Here is an 18418-nt window from a genome sequence, read left to right as displayed (position 1 = left end):
AGGAGGAGCCAATCACTAACAATAAACATAGATCACCACAAACAAACACAAAACCACTACAAATGAGATGCTAAATAACGCCCCCCCAAAAAACACAAACTTAATACAAAGGTACACAAAGCTGCCAAAAATAGATGCTGAACAAACACATTTACAATACAGTAAAAATGTCAATCCTGAATAATATATTGATATAACATATACAATAAAGATGAAACAAATAAACCATATAAGCCATATCATTCTTATAAACATTATATTTACGTATATATACACACACACACACACACACACACACACACACACACACACACACACACACACACATATATATAACATGTAAAATGATCACAATAAAGATCTGATGAACGAAAAGAAATACAAATTAAAAAGCAGAAAAATAAACAAAGAATGAGTACAAATACAGATGTAATCAAACACTATTTCACAATCCATATAAGTCCTATCCTAAATAAACAGAGTCTTTGTTTACTAAATGCTTTCCTGAATTCATCCCCACAGACATCTGATGAACAGCCTGACGCAAAAAAAAAATCCCGTCGAGACCAGGAAGTGACGTCACGGCCCTCCGTCAGATTGTGTTGATGTTTTGCGGACTGGACGAACGGCTGGAGAAACGGGAAGATGTTTTTGTTCCTCTAAACCATCGAAAAGAAGCCGAGTCGCCGGTCCTCTCGTCGGTTCCGGTTTTATAAGAACCTTAAGTCGGTGATTCGATCCGAACAGCCGGGCCGGAGGGCGTACACACCGAAGCATTTGATCCAGAAAGGGAGGACTCGTCGCCCTCTGACCCCCCCCCCCTCACATATACACACACACACACATACACACACACACACACACACATACAAACACACACACCATGACGATTCTCCCGAAGAAGAAGCCCAGTTCTGGGGTCGGTGTCTCGGATGATGACAGTAGGACCGGTTCGGACCCTCACCCCGGTCGGTCTGGAGCCAGACAGAGAGCTTCTCCTCCGCCCTGGTCCTACCCGCCCGCTCCGCCCTCAGACCGGCGGGGCATCGAGGCGAGCTCCCGGCCGCAGCAGGCCTCTCCTCCGCCTGTCGGCTCCGTGTCTCCTGGAGGACCGACAGACAGCCCCATGGTACCTGGATCGCTGGTGGTGTCGTCTGGCGGTTCCGGAGGCAGCTGCTGTTCGGGGCCCGGGCTCAGTAAGAGGAGAAGGCAGACACAAGGCAGCTGCTCCGCCGGGGTGGTGGCGGCTCTGGCCGGAGGAGGCCAGCCTGGGGTGACCGGACCCGGGGGGGGAACCAGTGGCCAGGAGACGGAGGAAGGAGCCGGGAACAACAGCGAGGACGAGTACGAGAACGCGGCCCGGCTGCAGTCAATGGACCCGGCGACGGTGGAGCAGGTAGGGAGCTAACGGTTGATTAGCACAAAGCTAAAGCCTGTGCTAAGCTAATGTTGCTAAACAGCTGGTATATAAACAAGGATCACATGAAACCGTAAACTGCTGTATTAGCTTTCAGGATTCATAACTACAGCTTTCTTTTTCGGTACCTTTCATAATATAGAATGCAGCTAACGTGTCTCTACAGTTTGGTTATTTGGAACAAAAGCCAATTATAAAACAACAACATAGAAAAAAGTGAATAATTAGGCTAATAAAGGCATGAAATTGATCACGTTATTAGTGTGACAGCTCTCATTCAAAACTCAATAATCCTGAAAGTCAAAAGAGTGAAAAAATAAAATAGACTTTTGCAATTACACAACAAAGTTATTTAAATCGGTTAAAATAATCACTTTTATTGGCTAATTATGTAAACATACCTCACATGGAACAGTTGTATTGTCCTTCAGGATTCTTTAGTATAACCTTTTTTATCTGGCACCTTTCATTATGTAGATGCAGCTCTAATTTCTCCACAGTATGGCAGTTTAGATAAAAGCCAATTAAAACAGCAACACAGGAAAGTGAATAAAAACAAAGATAGTAATGCTATATCAACTCAACCCTGTCTGATTTAGTACATCTTCTTTTGCCTTGTTTTTAAATGTAAAGAGCTTGCGTAACGTGCCTATTGTATCAAGGTGTTGTTAAATGGATCAATGTGACCCTCCTCATTCAAAACTCACGGGCAAATGACACTCAAAAGGTGCAAATTAAATAGGTTTTATTGGCCAATTATGTAAACAAGGATCACATGAAACCGTATGGCAATTTGAAACAAAAGCCAATTAAATAAACATAGAAAAAGGTAAATAAAAACAAAGAGAAGTAATATCCTTTATCAACGTAACGCTGTCTGATTAAGTACGTCTTCATTTACCTTTTTAAAACGTCAACAGCTTGCATAACGTGCCTATTGTAGCTGCAGGGTATTTTGAAATGTTAATTAATGTGATAGTCCTTATTCAAAACTCACAAACATAATACTGAATGTCAAAAGAGTCAAACAATTAATAAGTGGAAGAATTTCACTCCATAGTATGATTTAAATACGTAAAATAATCACTTTTTTGGCCAATTGTGTAAACAAACATCCCATATATTTGCATTGCTCTCCATGTGTTAAAACACGGCAGCGAGACAAATACAGGGAACCATTAGACAGTACTGTGTATGTGTGAACATAGCTTTACAAGTCTGTATAAAAAGGACCAAGATTAACATAAATACATAAACTAAATACATACATAGTGAGTAAACATGTACATACAGCTCTGGGAAAACATGTAGAAAGCACTCCAAATGTTTCTTAAATCTTTCTCTCTACATGTGTGTCAGTTATTCCAGTGTCTGTTGAATTCCAAAGAAATGTTGTCAATAGTTTATAGAATACAATATAAAATAATTCAACTCAAAGACATACCTATCTCAACATCCGGGGCTGTATATGTCTACATTTAGATTCATATTGACAGCCACAGATAATCTGTACGATTCAAGAGCAAAGTAGTGCCAAAGAAAGTGTTGGATTGTAATCTAAATGCCAGCTGTTTTGGTTCTGTCGGGATATTGATCGTGTCAGACGGGTTTTACAGTTTCTGGTTGTTCGATATGTGTGCCTGTAGTGCCTAACACAGGGGGGGGGGGGTAATGATTTTTGATTCAACTGGGGCTGTTAATCATCCACTATGAATATTGCTTTTTAATCTAAATCATATTATATACCAAGCTATAGAGCGCCACAGGGATGACGTGTTTTTTAGGCCGACCCAGAAGTAAGCTGCGCTTGGGTTCCCTCGACAAAAAAAGCGATGTAATTTCTCCGTAGGCTTTATATACAAAATAAGATCTGTGGAAAACGAACCTGTTTGATAAATGCATGTTTTGTTCTCCACATGTCTACCCTACTATAATAATTTTCAAAGCATAAATCTAATCGCCAGAAGCAAAGTGCTAACGTTATGCTATAAACGAACTACAGAGGAGTACAGCGGGGTCGCACGACTTCAACGTCACGCCAACTTAAGATCCTTTCAACTGACTTTCGTGCGCTGGCATATTTTAACAAAGCTTTTCCTTTTAGCCACACGGAGTTTAACTAGAAGTACTTCAAGCAGAACAGGGGCAAACAAACTTAGCGGGGGTGTTTACGTGTTCGGCGCAATGACGTACAAAGTGCTCGACAGCTTCTGTAGTCCTATTCAGCCACTTGTTAACAACCATCGTTTTTCAGACATGTAAACTCTTCAAAAATCAGTGTGTGTGTGTGGGGGGGGGGGTCACTGCTGATGTATTTAATGTCGTAGAACAAAACGTGATCCTTCTGTTAAATTTGTGTTGACCACAGACCTTATTTCAAGCTATTTTCCGGAACCGGAAGTTGTAAAATGCTAACTCACGTCCGGGATTTAGGACTCATTCCTGCGGCACTCTACTGAGATACACAATTACTCTGAGTGTTGTTTAAATGGTCAGCTTATATGAACTTAGATCAAATGTAATCAAACCAGTTAAACCAAACTATGGTCTTTTTGTGGATTTGTGTAAACATGATCCTTTTATTTTGAAAAGGTACATTTATTTATCTATAACTTCCCTGCATCGGTTGTTTTTGCTCAAGTTATTATCATACGAGAAAATACTCAGAGAGCCTTGAAGCATTTCATCAAAACATAATTGGAAATCAGAAACTCATGTTGAGATTATGTGATGGGTTAGCGTTAGTTTTGAAGTGTGTATCCATGCATACATCCATCCTCAGCATTAATAACTTGATACAAAACATTCAGATGATCCGAACAGATTTAGCGTGGTGTTCTGAATATCTGCTATATGTCTCATTTAGTAAGATCGATGAATACGTTGTAGAGCGACTGTGAGATACAAACCCTGTCCACATACGATCTGATTTTCTGATCAGCTGTGCTCGTGCCTTCGCCTCAAAAATAGTTCAGACAAATGTTGAACCACTTTCATTAACCTGCAGCTGCTTTGATAATTGATTATATGGCTGACAGGAGGACAGGAGACATGGGGAAATGTGGGACTTGTAGGTGTCCACGTAGAGATGATCACGTTTAAATGACTGATATATGAATAAATAATTAAATACACCTGGGCTTCGCTCTCTGTCACTAGAATATAAAAAGTAATATATAAATTTATGTAAGATGGACATTTTTTGTATAATGTTGAAGATATAGTATATTGTCATTCAGCCCAGCCCTATTCACCATTATATCAGTGTTGTTTCCAGCAGTTTGAACCCGGAGATGTTGAATACCTCAAAGTGTTATGTTCGAAATGTATTGTGTAGATCCCAGGCACAGAGAAACTGCTGGATGCTAATTTGCATATGTCTGGCAATTTGCACAATTAGCATAATTAGCTGATGCGAAATTGCTTTGCTGATTTGGAAAGTTTTGGAGTGGGTTTTTGAGGTATATTGAAGATGCTGAAGTGATATACGACAATTTCAGGATCAGAAATGGAAGTTTCAACCGGGAAACAGACACATTAGTCCTCTATATTCGGCTTCATTTATTTACTGTCGAACATAGACGCTTTTCATGGAAAAATAATACAAAATCAATGAAATCAGGTTCCTAGATGTAATAAAATAATATAAATCAAATGTATATTTTCACAAATGCATTCCATCTAGTCAACTAAAATCAGACTGATTGGATTCATGCATTTGGTCCTCTTGATTCAAATCTGTTTAATGTTTTGGTGTCGGACCTTGGTGGGGAAATGGCAGCTTTTCCATAACATGTGTGTGTGTTTGTTCAGCAGGAGCACTGGTTTGAAAAATCTCTGGGGGAAAAGAAGGGCTTCGTCATCAAGAAGATGAAGGAGGACGGAGCGTGTCTGTTCCGAGCTGTCGGTGAGTCTCTCTCACACACACACACACACACACACACACTTTGTTTCACTCAGGTGTGTGTCGGCAGTTCCTCTGGTCACCAGCAGGGGTCAGTGTAACACCAGGTGCTGCTGTGTGCTGATTGGGTAATGACGTGTTTCTTCTGATTGATATGAATAAGGAGGACTGTGTCAGACTGAATCCATAGATATATTTAGCTTTTGGTTTATTCAACAGAGTCTCTGCTCTTTTTGTCTTCTGGACATGTTACAAAGCCACTCTTGATTACAAAAAACAAGGTTGTATTTAGAAACCTTCAGAGAAATACTCTTACTGTCTGCATACCTCATGCCTTTCTATGTCTTTCTATAACCTGGATGGTTTTCCTGTTGTTAATTTAGTCAGCCATTGTTTTTTGAGATGTCCTTGTTACTTTTTATAAATGTATATACTGTATCTAGTAGTTTTTATTTTTAGTTGACTTTGAGTAAGCATTTTGGGCTTATTTTAGATAAGATGTTTGATTACATTTGTTTTACTCATCAAACCATATTCAACATGTTGCTCAATCTTACCTTTCAGTTTCCTTTTTTCAATATTGTTGATATTGTCACAGTTAGTATTCAATAACATTGGTGATGGTTCCTTATCGTGAAATCTCTGGAAAAACATCTTGAGTCATAGTTTTTAATCAGGAAGGGTCTATAATTGGATTCTCCAGTAAACTACAGAGCATGTCAACACACCGTGCTGCTGCTCTGCACCGACAACAGGGGGCACTGCAATACTGTGTGTGTGTGTGTGTGTGTGTGTGTGTGTGTGTGTGTGTGTGTGTGTGTGTGTGTGTGTGTGTGTGTGTGTGTGTGTGTGTGTGTGTGTGTGTGTGTGTGTGTGTGTGTGTGTGTGTGTGTGTGGTTTTACACCTGAGTTTCCTCCACTTCTCACCTCCTTTTCTTTTTCCTCTCCTTGTTTCCTCCCTTTACTCTTATGTCATCTCCTTTCCTTGTCTCCTGACTTCACCTGAGTCCTTGTTCTGTGGCATGCAATCGTGTGTGTGTGTGTGTGTGTTGGGACTGACAGGTGGACATTAGCGTCTTTAAGTCTCGCCTCCACTGACGAGAAAAAGCCTGTCCAACTATTTATTTAGTTGACCTTTTTCTCTGAGTCGGTTCCTCTCACAGTTTCAGAGACCGGTTTCTCTGCTCCGAGTCCCATTTCACAGAAATCACACACACACACACACCCATCTGCCCATCTGTGTGTGGTTTTACAGCCGAGTTTCCTCCACATCTCGCCTCCTTTTCTTTTTCTTGCCTTGTTTCCCTTTCTTTTCTCCTCTCCTCATTTCCTCTCCTTGTTTCCTCCCTTTACTCCTATGTCATCTCCTTTCCTTGTCTCCTGACTTCACCTGAGTCCTTGTTCTGTGGCATGCGATCACATCTGGGTGTGTTTCCTGTCGTCTGGTCACATTTCTGCTGTGGGATGAAACCAGTCTGAGCTGTCAATCATCCCTCTGAGTGACAGCGTGACAGACCATAACTCAGGTGTTAATTAAAGTTAATTGAAGCCCCCTTTGTTCACTGTTCCTTTTGCCTTGATGACCGCCTCGCTGCACATTATCGCCCTGAGGCAACGCTCAGTGTCTGTGCATGAGAGCAGCGCTGCATCACTTCCTGCTAAACCGACGGCTCGCCCACTTTTCCCAGTGAAAACAAAGAATTGGCACCAAGAGGAAGAAATGGTTTGATCACGCGTACAGCTGCTGTGTCTTGTTTTCAACGTTAAAAACCAAAACAGATCCAAAGTTAGGATTTTCTGTACTTTAACTTAGGAAAAGGGCCGCTTCAGGACACTTACAGATAGTACAACTATCATACTTTCTTCCTCTTTTGCTTCATTCTGTTTGTATTTTATTCTTATTTGTTATATTTTAACTCCTGTCTGATAAGGACATCCCAGTTTTAGTGTTAGCATGCTGCCTGCAGGACATCAATCCCTTATTTCCTTTAATTTCACCGCCATGACGCCACTCATTGTTTTCCAAAGACACTGTGCAAGTACTTGTCTGATAAAAAATGCACGGTATTTAAAACAAAACCCCAACACATGATGTCTAAAACAGGAACTGTTGACACTTCCATGAACCATGAGAGGGGAAATTAATATTTGTTGGTGTAAAACACACTTCAACCTTGTAACATAGACCTCAAAATGTGTGTTTGTGCCTTTCAAATTACTGGAAGACGCAGAATTGAATACCCAGTTGTTGGCTCTCATTTAAAGGATGATAAAGTTGACGGGATTACACTCAGCTGATTGAAACTGTCCGATCGGACTCCTCGGGTGGAATCATAACCATTAAATCCTCCGTTAATCCGCTGATACACACCGATAGTTATTTTCTACATTATTGGGTCATTAAGACAATGAAATTTGAGAAAAATGCTTAAGAAAATATCCATCGCAGTTTCCCAATTCCTCCGTCTTTTAACTTCCTGAGCGTTTGGCCCTCAGAAACTTTTGTAACGGTTTTTATTTTCTTTTAAAGCAACCTTTGAAACTCTTTCCCCCCGGTAAACACAAAACGTTGAGGTCACAGCTGACCGTAACAAATAAAAGTCCTGAGTGTTGACTTAGTGATTTGTGATTTTGTCACAGGTCAAACTGTAGGGTCACCTGAGAACCTGCCCAGAATATCACACACACACACACACACACACACACACACACACACACACACACACACACACACACACACACACACACACACAATCACTCGCATCCTAAATGCATACAAAAATATCCTCGTCAACTGCCGGGTTAATTTAGCCTGGGAAAAAAACATGAACCTTTTGACTGTCACACACTCACACACTCACACACACTGAGCTGTGCGGTGGCGGCTTTGGTTGCGTCAGTGATTACATACACAGATAAACTTCTAAAGAAAGCGGAAACATGAGGTCACAAAAAGTTAATAATGATAAATTACAAAGCCAGTGAATGTAAGCGTACTAAAGTAGAGTTTTTAAAGTGCTTGTTTCTGATTCGATTTCATTACCACGGTACATCGAAACATCTTTATTTCTCGTTGTCTTTATTTTCTCCACTTCCCAGCATTACAGTACCCAGAATGCTTTGCAGGTTGCAGGCTTGGTGGTCAGGGTGCTGTTACAGGCTGTGGGCTTCAGAGAAAACCGTTATCATCATCAGTAATAAGAAACAGGATGGTCGCAGTTCCCTCTTGCTATGCCTCGCCCCTTTCTTAGAATTCTGTCCAGGCCGACCAATCGGAGCGCTGGCTGTGGTTTCCTGTGTTTATCAGTGTGTTTGTGGTTTATTATTAATTTTGCAGAAGTCTATCTGTGGTTTTCGTCAACACATGCAAATGTAAAACATTTCCTACCCTTTTTTTTATTTTCATTGTGTCTTATCTGGGTTCCTCTCCTTGTTTCCTTTCCTTTTCCCCTTCATTCAACCCCTTTCTTTTTTTCTTGACAGAGGGGTTTTCTCACCTCCTTCTCTTTCAACTCATTTCCTATTCTGTTTCCTCTCATTTTCCCTCTCCTGTCTCGCTTCCTTTCGTTTCGTTTCTCGTGTCATTTCCAGGTTTCCTCTCTTAATCTCATTGTCTTTTCCTTTGTCTCCCCTCCTTGTTCCCTCTCGTTTCTCATCTCATTTGCTTCTCTCCTTAATTCCGATCTTCCTATTTTGTGTCCTCTCCTTTTCCCTCTCATTTCCTCTCTTTCCCTATCCTCCTCACTTTGTCTTCTTTGTGTGTCACCTTATTTCATGTCTTTCTCCTTCCTTTTCTCCTCTACTTGTTATCTCTTTGTTCTCCTCTTTACTCATCTCCTTTTCTTCTGTCCTTGTGTCCTCTCATTTAGTTTCCTCTCTTTACTCATCTCCTTGTTATTTTTCATTCTACTTTTTTCCTTTTTGTCTTCCTCTTTTATCTTCTCTTCTTGTTTACTTTTTAGTCTCCTCCTTTTTCTCAGTTCCTTTTCTCCTTTACTTGTTTCTGCTGAGTTCTCCTCCCTGTTTCCCTCTCCTCTTCTCCTGTCTTTTTTTAATCTCCTTGCCTCCTGTACACTACTTGTTTCCTCCTCTTGTCACTCATTTGCTATCTTGTCTCCTTGTCTCCTTGTCTCCTTTGCCATTTCTCTTGTCTTCCTGTCTTTCTCCGCTCTCTTTCTTCCTCACCTCTTCATGACTCCTTTCTGCATCAGTGGAAATGTAAAGTGTGTGTGATGAACTTAATGACTCACACACACTCTGCAGGGTTTTTCCCTCAGTTTATTTCTGAAAAACACCTGCAGTCTTCAATATTTCCCGAGTATTTGCATCAAAAAGCCCCAGTGACTTCAGGGCTCACAGTAAATATAGACCAGATTAAATAGATAGGTATCCAGATATGGCACACGTATGCACAAAAAGGATGCACCTATCTCTGTATTCATGAAACTCATCATTAACACACTTTTTTTATACATAGTAACTTTAGATTTTATGCACTCTTTCCTGCAGCAGCTTTTTTTTAGATCCAGCTTGATTTAAAAAAAAGGCATACATATTTCCTTCCTCAAATATTCGATAAGAAGTGGAACTAAAATATTCCTAATTAACTTAAGTATGGACCCGTTGACTGACACACACACACACACACACACACACACACACACACACACACACACACACACACACACACACACACACACACACGATTGCTTTGAGAGATTCCTTCTGTTTCTGACACCTGCTGCTGCTCAACCATATGCGTTAGTTTTGATATAAGTGTGTGTTTTCGCTTTCTGGGTTTGAGTGTCCGAGTGTCGTCCATCAGTCAGCAGCTTTCACAACCTCACACTGAATCTGACACACACACACACACACCAACAAACACACTCTGCTGATGATGAGAAAGAGGAAGTTGTCGGGGAGGTTCTGAGAATCTCTGTGGCGACAGATCATGTGACTTGCTGGAAATCAAACCAGAGCGACACTCATTTGCATACCCCAAGGTGTGTGTGTGTGTGTGTGTGTGTGTGTGTGTGTGTGTGTGTGTGTGTGTGTGTGTGTGTGTGTGTGTGTGTGTGTGTGTGTGTGTGTGTGTGTGTGTGTGTGTGTGTGTGTGTGTGTGTGTGTGTGTGTGTGTGTGTGTGTGTGTGTGTGTGTGTGTGTGTGTGTGTGACCATTCTTGCTTAAATCAACTGGTCTTGAGGAAGGTGTCCGTGCGACCTAAGCGTCTTCTGACTACTCATTGAGGACAAAGATAAACACTCAGCATTAATAGCCATATAGAATACAGAGAGATGGTAAACAGGGCAAAGACCTTATTTCTTATTATTGTCTGCAAATGTTTTCTTATTGTCCAAATTAGAAATGTAAACATGCACATCATATTGTCTTCCCTCAGAAATCTCATTAGTCCATAAAGTGATGGACTCAGCTGCTGCTACTTTCCATCGTGCTTCCCTAGAAACATACAGGACAAAATGACAAGCATTTCAGTTTGGATATACTTCCCAAATAAAGCATTTTCCCTGACTAAAACATCCCGTTAAAGTCAGCGTTTTAGACAATATAGAAAACAGGCAGGTGCACATATGACCATGTGTCTGTGTCTCCCAAATCGAATCTATCTATAGGCAACACATGCACGCTGTACCACTATTATTCTGGATCTGTTTTACTGGTGAAGACTTTGTTTGTTAAACTAATGAAGAGAACATGTCCCTCTCTGTGTTTCAGCTGATCAGGTGTATGGAGATCAGGACATGCATGAAGTGGTCAGGAAACACTGTATGGACTACCTGGTGAGTCCCTCTCAACTCTTATTACTCTCATTTGTTCCTCCTGTCTGGGTCTTAACAAAGTTGCTTTTCCTTCCAGATGAAGAACGCAGACTATTTCTCCAACTACGTGACGGAGGATTTCACCACATACATCAACAGGAAGAGGAAAAACAACTGCCACGGCAACCACATCGAGATGCAGGCGATGGCGGAGATGTACAACAGACCGGTGGAGGTTTATCAGGACGGCACAGGTGAGTCAATCAATCGAGTTCACTTTGAGACACGGGAACCAAAAGTGCTGAAATGCTAATTTCATCTTTTCAGGATTCGTTCCTGCTCCACTCTTTTAATTCGGCTGTCCGATCGTTACTGGGGCTTTAAATTAAACAACAAAGGAAAACACGAACTCTAGATCTGTCGGCAGCCAATTATGTCTCGCCAAACTAAACCCCGCCCCTCTTTCTGCCACAGAGCCAATCAACACGTTCCACGGTATCCACCAGAACAACGACGAGCCAATCAGAGTCAGCTACCATCGCAACATCCACTACAACTCTGTAGTGAACCCCAACAAGGCCACCATCGGGGTCGGGCTGGGCCTGCCCGCCTTCAAACCCGGGGTACCAAAACCTGACACTTTTAAAAACCACAAAACTGTGAGGATCTCCGCAGGGGTGGACGGGGGGGTGGGAGGTTAAAGGGACGGGTGCATGCGAGTGTTTTAACAGGAAGTCCTTCGTTCTTGTTTGGCTGCTGAATGGAGGAAGACTGATTGGGAAAAACTGAATGAAATGTGTTTTTCACAATGACTGTTTTTGAATCCACTTTGCTTTGTTTACTGAGTTGAACACTGATAGGTGTCTTTACATTCATTGGTACACTGCAAACAGGATTTAGATAATTCAGCATGCTTTGAATTGTGCCAATTTGTCATTATGTTAACAAACACAACTCATTTCTGCTGTTCTCGTCCCCAAAGCATCATGGGAACTGTAGTTTATAAGTTAGTACAGTGCCTGGAGTTGCAGTAATTCAAACTGTTTATATTAACCACTTGTTAGCAAGGACAGGTGTGTGTGTGTGTGTATGTGTGTTCGTGTATTAACTGACAGAGGAATCCCCCCCTCTCTCCTCCGCCTCCCTCCGCCCTCCCTCTCCTCAGTACGCCGAGCAGACGCTGATGAAGTCGGCCATCAAGACGTCGGAGGAGTCGTGGATCGAGCAGCAGATGCTGGAGGACAAGAAGCGAGCGACGGACTGGGAGGCGACCAACGAGGCCATTGAGGAGCAGGTCGCCCGCGAGTCCTACCTGCAGTGGCTGCAGGACCAGGAGAAACAGGCCCGACAGGTAGGCATGCTGGAGGGAGAGCAGGGTCACTGAACTGGTTGTACCGGATGTGTAGAGCGTTATCTGAGCAGTAAACTGAACGCTGCCTGCAGGGCTGTAGTGGAATAATAACTTCAAAACAAGGAAGCGTTCAGCAGAGGGGCTAACCAAGAATGACTCATTCCTCCCCCCTCTATAAGTCGGTATTCATCTGTTAACAGAGAGTGAATATTTTCTCCCTTTTCAGCCCCGGAAGGCGACGGCCACCTGCAGCTCGGCGACGGCGGCCGCCTCCAGCGGACCGGACGACTGGAGTGGCCGGTCGCCGCGGCAACGCGACTCCGACCCCTCCCACTCCCACTCTCACGCCGACCTCCCTACGCCCCCTACGTCGACCAACAACAAGCCCCCCTCTCCCGCCGGGGCCGCCCTCATCCTGAGCAAACCCCCCTCCCCCTGCGCGCCAGGTAACACACACGTGTTTTTATTTATGCCTTTGTGAGGACCATTGACACAACACGACCCTGAAAGTATTGCTGCATGTGGAGCTTTAGCTGAAGTGTGTGTGTGTGTGTGTGCGTGTGCGTGTGCGTGTGCGTGTGCGTGTGTGCGCGCAGGTCCCAGTAATCAGAGTCGTCATCATTTGGAGTACAGAGCCATCATGCAGGAGATGTCACCTACAGCGTTTGGTAAGATTTATATCTACTTTTTTATATTAACTTCAACTTTTAAATTGTGGTTTATTAAAAAGTACACATATCTTATTACACGGCTCAGCTGAATGCTTGATTCTGATTGGTCATTTTGGACGTTTCAAAGGCCTCTTACGGAGGATTAAGGGGTTATTTTTTCCTTAATGAGCTCCTTGCTTTACATTATCCCTCACATATTATATTATATTTTAGACAGTCAGAGGCCCTTTGCTTTATTGTTCAGTACAAATAATTGATATACATTTAACTACTTACAGGGTTTTTAGAAAGACATCCAATTATTTTTTCAAGAAGTTCTTCAATCTTCCTTTGAGTGAATTTGGCTTCTGAATGAAAATGTTTACAGCCTTTTTACCCTTCAAACTTTTGTTTTACTACAGTGCATTTGTTCGTGTAAAGGCATTTTAAGTATATCTTTGAATATTTGAGGTGACAGTAGTTTACATTTTCTAGTGGCGGTAAGAAATAAGTGCTTAGATTTATGGCAGTCCTCTCTTGAAAAGGATTTATTTCGATGCCGTTGGATTAGAAATGCGAGTATAGACCCTGGCCGTGGCGCAACTGGCTGGGGCACCTGCACCGTACGCCGGCAACCCGGGTTCGATTCCCGACCCGTGGTCCTTTTCGGATCCCACTCCGACTCTCTCTCCCACTTTGCTGTCACTCTCCACTGTCCTATCTGATTAAAGGCAAAAAAAAAGAAATGCGTGTTTAGAGAAAGTTACAGGAGTTCTGACTGAAAGAAAGAAAGTAAACCTGAAAACGAAATGCATTTGCTACCAAAACCCACGTCAACATCAAGTAGTTGCTGCTGCTTTGTTTACTTCTACAGTTTCTGCAGTGTGCTGCTATTTCTACTATCAACAAAGCTGCTGTCAGTGTCTTTGTGTTGTTTACAATCACCTCAACAGGAAGCACCAGTATGGGTGTGAGTGAGGTTATCCGAGGTGGAGCGATGTGACAGTTTCAGTATCTGTCTTTTATCAGATGTTGTTCAGCTCAGTTGTGAACACTGGAGTCTTTTTAATCAGAGGACAGAACAGTTTTTGATGTCTCTTTACGTTTCATTTTTATTTGGGTTTTCTTGGAAGATAATCTGGATGTTACACACTGCTGACCTCAGGGCGTTTCTCTCAGCTGGAGTCCAAATCAAATCTAAACAATAAACTTCAATCATGCAGTGCTTTACATCTTTGAAATGGGATTAAACATTTCAGATGAGATGATATAAAAACAATAATGTCTATAAAACAGACAAACGTGTTAGAAATAAAACCTAAAAAGCTGTTTTAGGTGATAATATAATGCTTATTTGTTTAATTAACAAGTAAATAAAAGCAAGAATCTGCAGCTCTGTGATGTAGGGGTGGGCGATATACCGGTATGATAGTAAAAACCGGTGTTGTGCTGCGCCATGATATGAATTTTGGAATATCGTTGATACCGCGGTATTCATAAATTGGCGTTCATATTGGGTCGCATTCCTGAACATTCTTTGTCTTCTGAAGTATATTCAAACGGGCTTCTGAAGATTAACCTAACAACAGATCTCCGCTGGATTAATGAATGCCTGGACGTGTTCCTAAACAGCCTGTCTGTTCCTAAAACAGCTGTGCACAGAGTTCTCGTGCACCTAATTTCCATAGAAAAACGCTCCACGAGCTCCTTATAAGGGCATGCTAGACCTGTGAACAATCCAGACTCCACAGGCAACGCGAAAGCAACTTTAAACGATCAAAATCATGACATTATTTTAGGACATCACGATGTCTAGTAGAATCATGAGTGTAGATGTGAAACGGAATTTCTTAGTCCGCGATAAGCATAATAGCGTGTTTAGAACAAAGTTTGGGAAATCTTTCCCCCGTGACTGATTTCGTAACTTCTAGCAAGCAGGGGCTGGCTTGAGCGGAATGGTTTTTCAGTGAGGAGACGCACAACGCTAAATGCATATGCAGTGAATGATATTAGCCTACTGTAATTATGCCCATTATTTGATTTAAGTAATACAATACAACAGAAGGTAAGCAAGAAAAAAGGCCTGGTCCATATACAAGCCTGCCCCAAATAAAGGCCAGTGCGATGTGCAGCCTAAGTAAATGAAAGCACTCGGCCACAATTTGAGGATTTACGGTGTAGACCTATTTTTATGAGCGGACGTTGCAAGCATTTTTTGCTGCGCGGAAGTAGTGCTAGCAATAGTGGATCCAAAACAAGAAGAAGAAGAAGAAGAAGACGAAGACGATGACATTGAAGAAAAAGAAGACATTGAAAATTGAAGATGAGTCAACAGGCAGAAAAGAATACCCAGGTGCAGGATGACGAATTGGTGAAAAAGAAAGGGGGCACCTCTGTCGTGTGGAACTGGTTCGGTTTTAAGATCTCCGACCTCGAACAAAAACATATGTTATGTAAATTGTGTCGCCGTGCTGTTTTAGCGAAAGGTGGAAACACCACCAATTTATTAAATCACCTTAAAACGATGCATGTACGAGAATATGCAGATTGCATCAAAATGCGAGAAGCAATCAGCCCAGGAGCTCGACCAAAGACAAGCCAGACTTCCACTCAATCGCTTCAGCAATCACTACAAACATCATTCGCTGCCGGTACTCGCTATGAGCGGACAAGCAAGAAGTGGAGAGACATCACGGAGGCTATAACCCATCACATTGCGAAGAGGACATGGTACCCATCCAAACTGTGGAGAAAGTGGGTTTCAAAAAGTTACTTCAAACTCTGGACCCAAGGTACGAGATCCCAAGCCGCAAGTACTTCAGCCAGAAATGCCTGCCTCAACTGTACTTGGAATGTCGGGAGAGAGTTTACGGCGAAGTAAGCCAAGTCGATTTAGGATGTTAGAACACATATTTTACCTCAACTAATGTCATGTAACTCAGAAGGGCTATTCAGATGTGATTCAGATTGTTTCCCCCTCGTATATCGTGATATAATATCGATATCGTCTGGACAGTGAAAAATATGGTGATATGAATTTTACCTCATATCGCCCGCCCCTACGGTGATGTTGTTCAAATGATCAAATATTTACGGTCAACATTCTACGATTTCTTTTCTTTTATTGCTTCCTTTTTCCAAATGTTTTTTTTCCCTTAAAGTCCCTTCTCTTATCAGTGATCTGGCATATTTAACTCTGGTTTTAAAATGCAGTATACATTTATTATTATTATTACTTTTTCAAACATGATAATGGGTAGTTCAATCCCCAGCCCCTGCAGTCTATTTGTAAAAGCTCCTTTGGGCCCGGATACTGAACCTTCAATTTTGAAGTAGAGGTGTTTTAAGGTGCCGCCAAAACTTTGTATTAAACAAGCGCTTCATCAGGTGCTCAAAGACGACTAACAGAGGTAAAAAAAAAACTGATAAAATATTCCAAGGGGGTGGTGTGTGTGTGTGTGTGTGTGTGTGTGTGTGTGTGTGTGTGTGTGTGTGTGTGTGTGTGTGTGTGTGTGTGTGTGTGTGTGTGTGTGTGTGTGTGTGTGTGTGTGTGTGTGTGTGTGTGTGTGTGTGTGTGTGTGTGTGTGTGTGTGTGTGTGTGTGTACATTGTGTGTACTGTGTGTGTGTGTGTGTAACCATTTGTGTGTAACCATTTGTGTGTGTGTGTCTCAGGTCTGACGGACTGGGAGGACGATGAGATTTTGGCGTCGGTGCTGGCCGTCTCTCAGCAGGAGTACATGGACAGCATGAAACACCAGAGCACCTCCGCCATGCATCGAGAGCGAGAGCCGTCACCGGACAGCAGCTGATAGCTGGCCGACACACAACCACAAACACACAACACAAGAATGACCTTTTACCTCCCCACCTTACCCACTTCTCCCCTCCCCCCTCCACCTCACCTCTGTCCCACAGAAGGAGATCGACCAGGGAAAAAAATAAAACATCAATTTGAAAATGCACACTTTGTTATTTTCTGCAGACTTTTCAACTCATCTGTTCATCACTCCACCTTTCCCTCCTTCCTTTCCTACCTGTCTCGCCCACCCTCCCCCCCTCCTCAGATGGAGCTTGGTCTTAATGCTACACTGGGATCATATGAAATTCACAGACACCCTCGGTTGAAATTTTAACGTTTTAGTTTTGGTGTCGACAGTTGTTTGGCTGTTAGCTTTGCGGCTACCATTGCCATTGGTTTCAATGAGGAATGCTCTTCAGAACCGGAGCTACGTAAGCGGGCGAGCTATCACCTGAAGTCTTACTCTGTTCTAAAGCTATTTCCTGCTAACAAACCGTGTTGCTGTTAGACTTCACGGTCTGTAACGTCTCCTCTCTCTCCTGGTTATATTCCTCCTCTTCCTCTTCAATGCGATCTTCATCATCATCATCATCGGACTTATTTAGCTGCATGTTTAATCGACCACGACCAATATCATAGAGAAAAAAGCTACAAATTTAAAAAAAAGATAAAAAATGTGAGAATTGTCATACTTATCCTCTTAATGATTGATTATTATTGTTGTTATTATTAATAATATAAGTTTGTTTTATTTTATTTTATCGTTTGGGATGAAAATGCCTTTTTTTCTTGGAATAAAAAGAGGAAAATGTTTCTGAAAAAAATGTCTGGGAGGTGTTATTGTCTGCACTCAAAAACACTGAGGGTCTTTTCAAAGGGTCCTCTTTGTCCTTTTTAATATTATATATATATATATAGTATTTCGTTCTTACCTTTACTGTCTTTTTTTTGTACCTTTACACTTTTATTATTCTGTTTTTTCAGCTCTTCCTTGTACTCGCTTTCATTTACACTATGCATTTAATTCTCCGAAGCAAAACAACGTACTGTTACGAAAATCACCTTAATATGTATTATTATAAAGCATCCCAGGTGCAGTAAAAGCGGACTAAAGTATTTCAATGTGTTGCTTTTACATTGTTTCCTAAACTCTCGAGGTCACAGACTAAATAAATAAAAAGAGCAAATGTCTTCACAGCATTTCTCTTCGCACTGTAAGCAAAGTAGAGATACCGTTTTCTGTTTCCCAAATCAAAACGAGGGCGAAGAAGTGAATGAAAGCATAAATATGTGGCTTTTATTCTGATTTTTTTACAATGCATTCATCTGACAGTTTGAACGTTTGTGATGAAGTGAATGATAAAATAAAAACTGTCCTTAAGCTAAATAAAGTCTTTAAAAAGTCTCTTGATTCCGCTGGAAAATGCATCTTTACAAAACTGCAAACGGGGCGCGTTTCTGAGAAACTCGTGAAAAGCTGACTTTTTAAAGATACGTGGGTTTCACATGCAGCAGTAAT

At 41.8% G+C, this 18418-nt stretch overlaps 1 protein-coding gene across 4 annotated transcripts; it reads left to right on the top strand.

The window, feature by feature from the left end:
* Window positions 1–589: 589 nt before the first annotated feature.
* Window positions 590–18211, top strand: otud5a (OTU deubiquitinase 5a). Of its 4 annotated transcripts, none has more exons than XM_063889969.1 (9): window positions 590–1396; window positions 5234–5324; window positions 11055–11119; window positions 11196–11352; window positions 11573–11757; window positions 12264–12449; window positions 12676–12895; window positions 13046–13117; window positions 16773–18211. In XM_063889969.1, the coding sequence occupies exons 1-9, from the start codon at window positions 884–886 to the stop codon at window positions 16907–16909; spliced, it is 1626 nt and encodes a 541-aa protein (XP_063746039.1). In that variant the 5' UTR covers window positions 590–883; the 3' UTR covers window positions 16910–18211. The 4 variants fall into 4 exon arrangements, with proteins under 4 accessions (XP_063746039.1, XP_063746057.1, XP_063746031.1 ...); XM_063889987.1 differs by having other exon boundaries at window positions 5231–5324; window positions 11573–11721; window positions 12276–12449; XM_063889961.1 differs by having other exon boundaries at window positions 5231–5324.
* The last annotated feature ends 207 nt before the right edge of the window (window positions 18212–18418 follow it).

This window comes from Eleginops maclovinus, chromosome 1 (genome assembly GCF_036324505.1).
Source record: "Eleginops maclovinus isolate JMC-PN-2008 ecotype Puerto Natales chromosome 1, JC_Emac_rtc_rv5, whole genome shotgun sequence".
Classification (NCBI taxonomy): domain Eukaryota; kingdom Metazoa; phylum Chordata; class Actinopteri; order Perciformes; family Eleginopidae; genus Eleginops; species Eleginops maclovinus.
The sequence above is the reverse complement of the archived record's forward strand: the minus strand, read 5'-3'. Positions and strand labels throughout refer to the sequence as shown.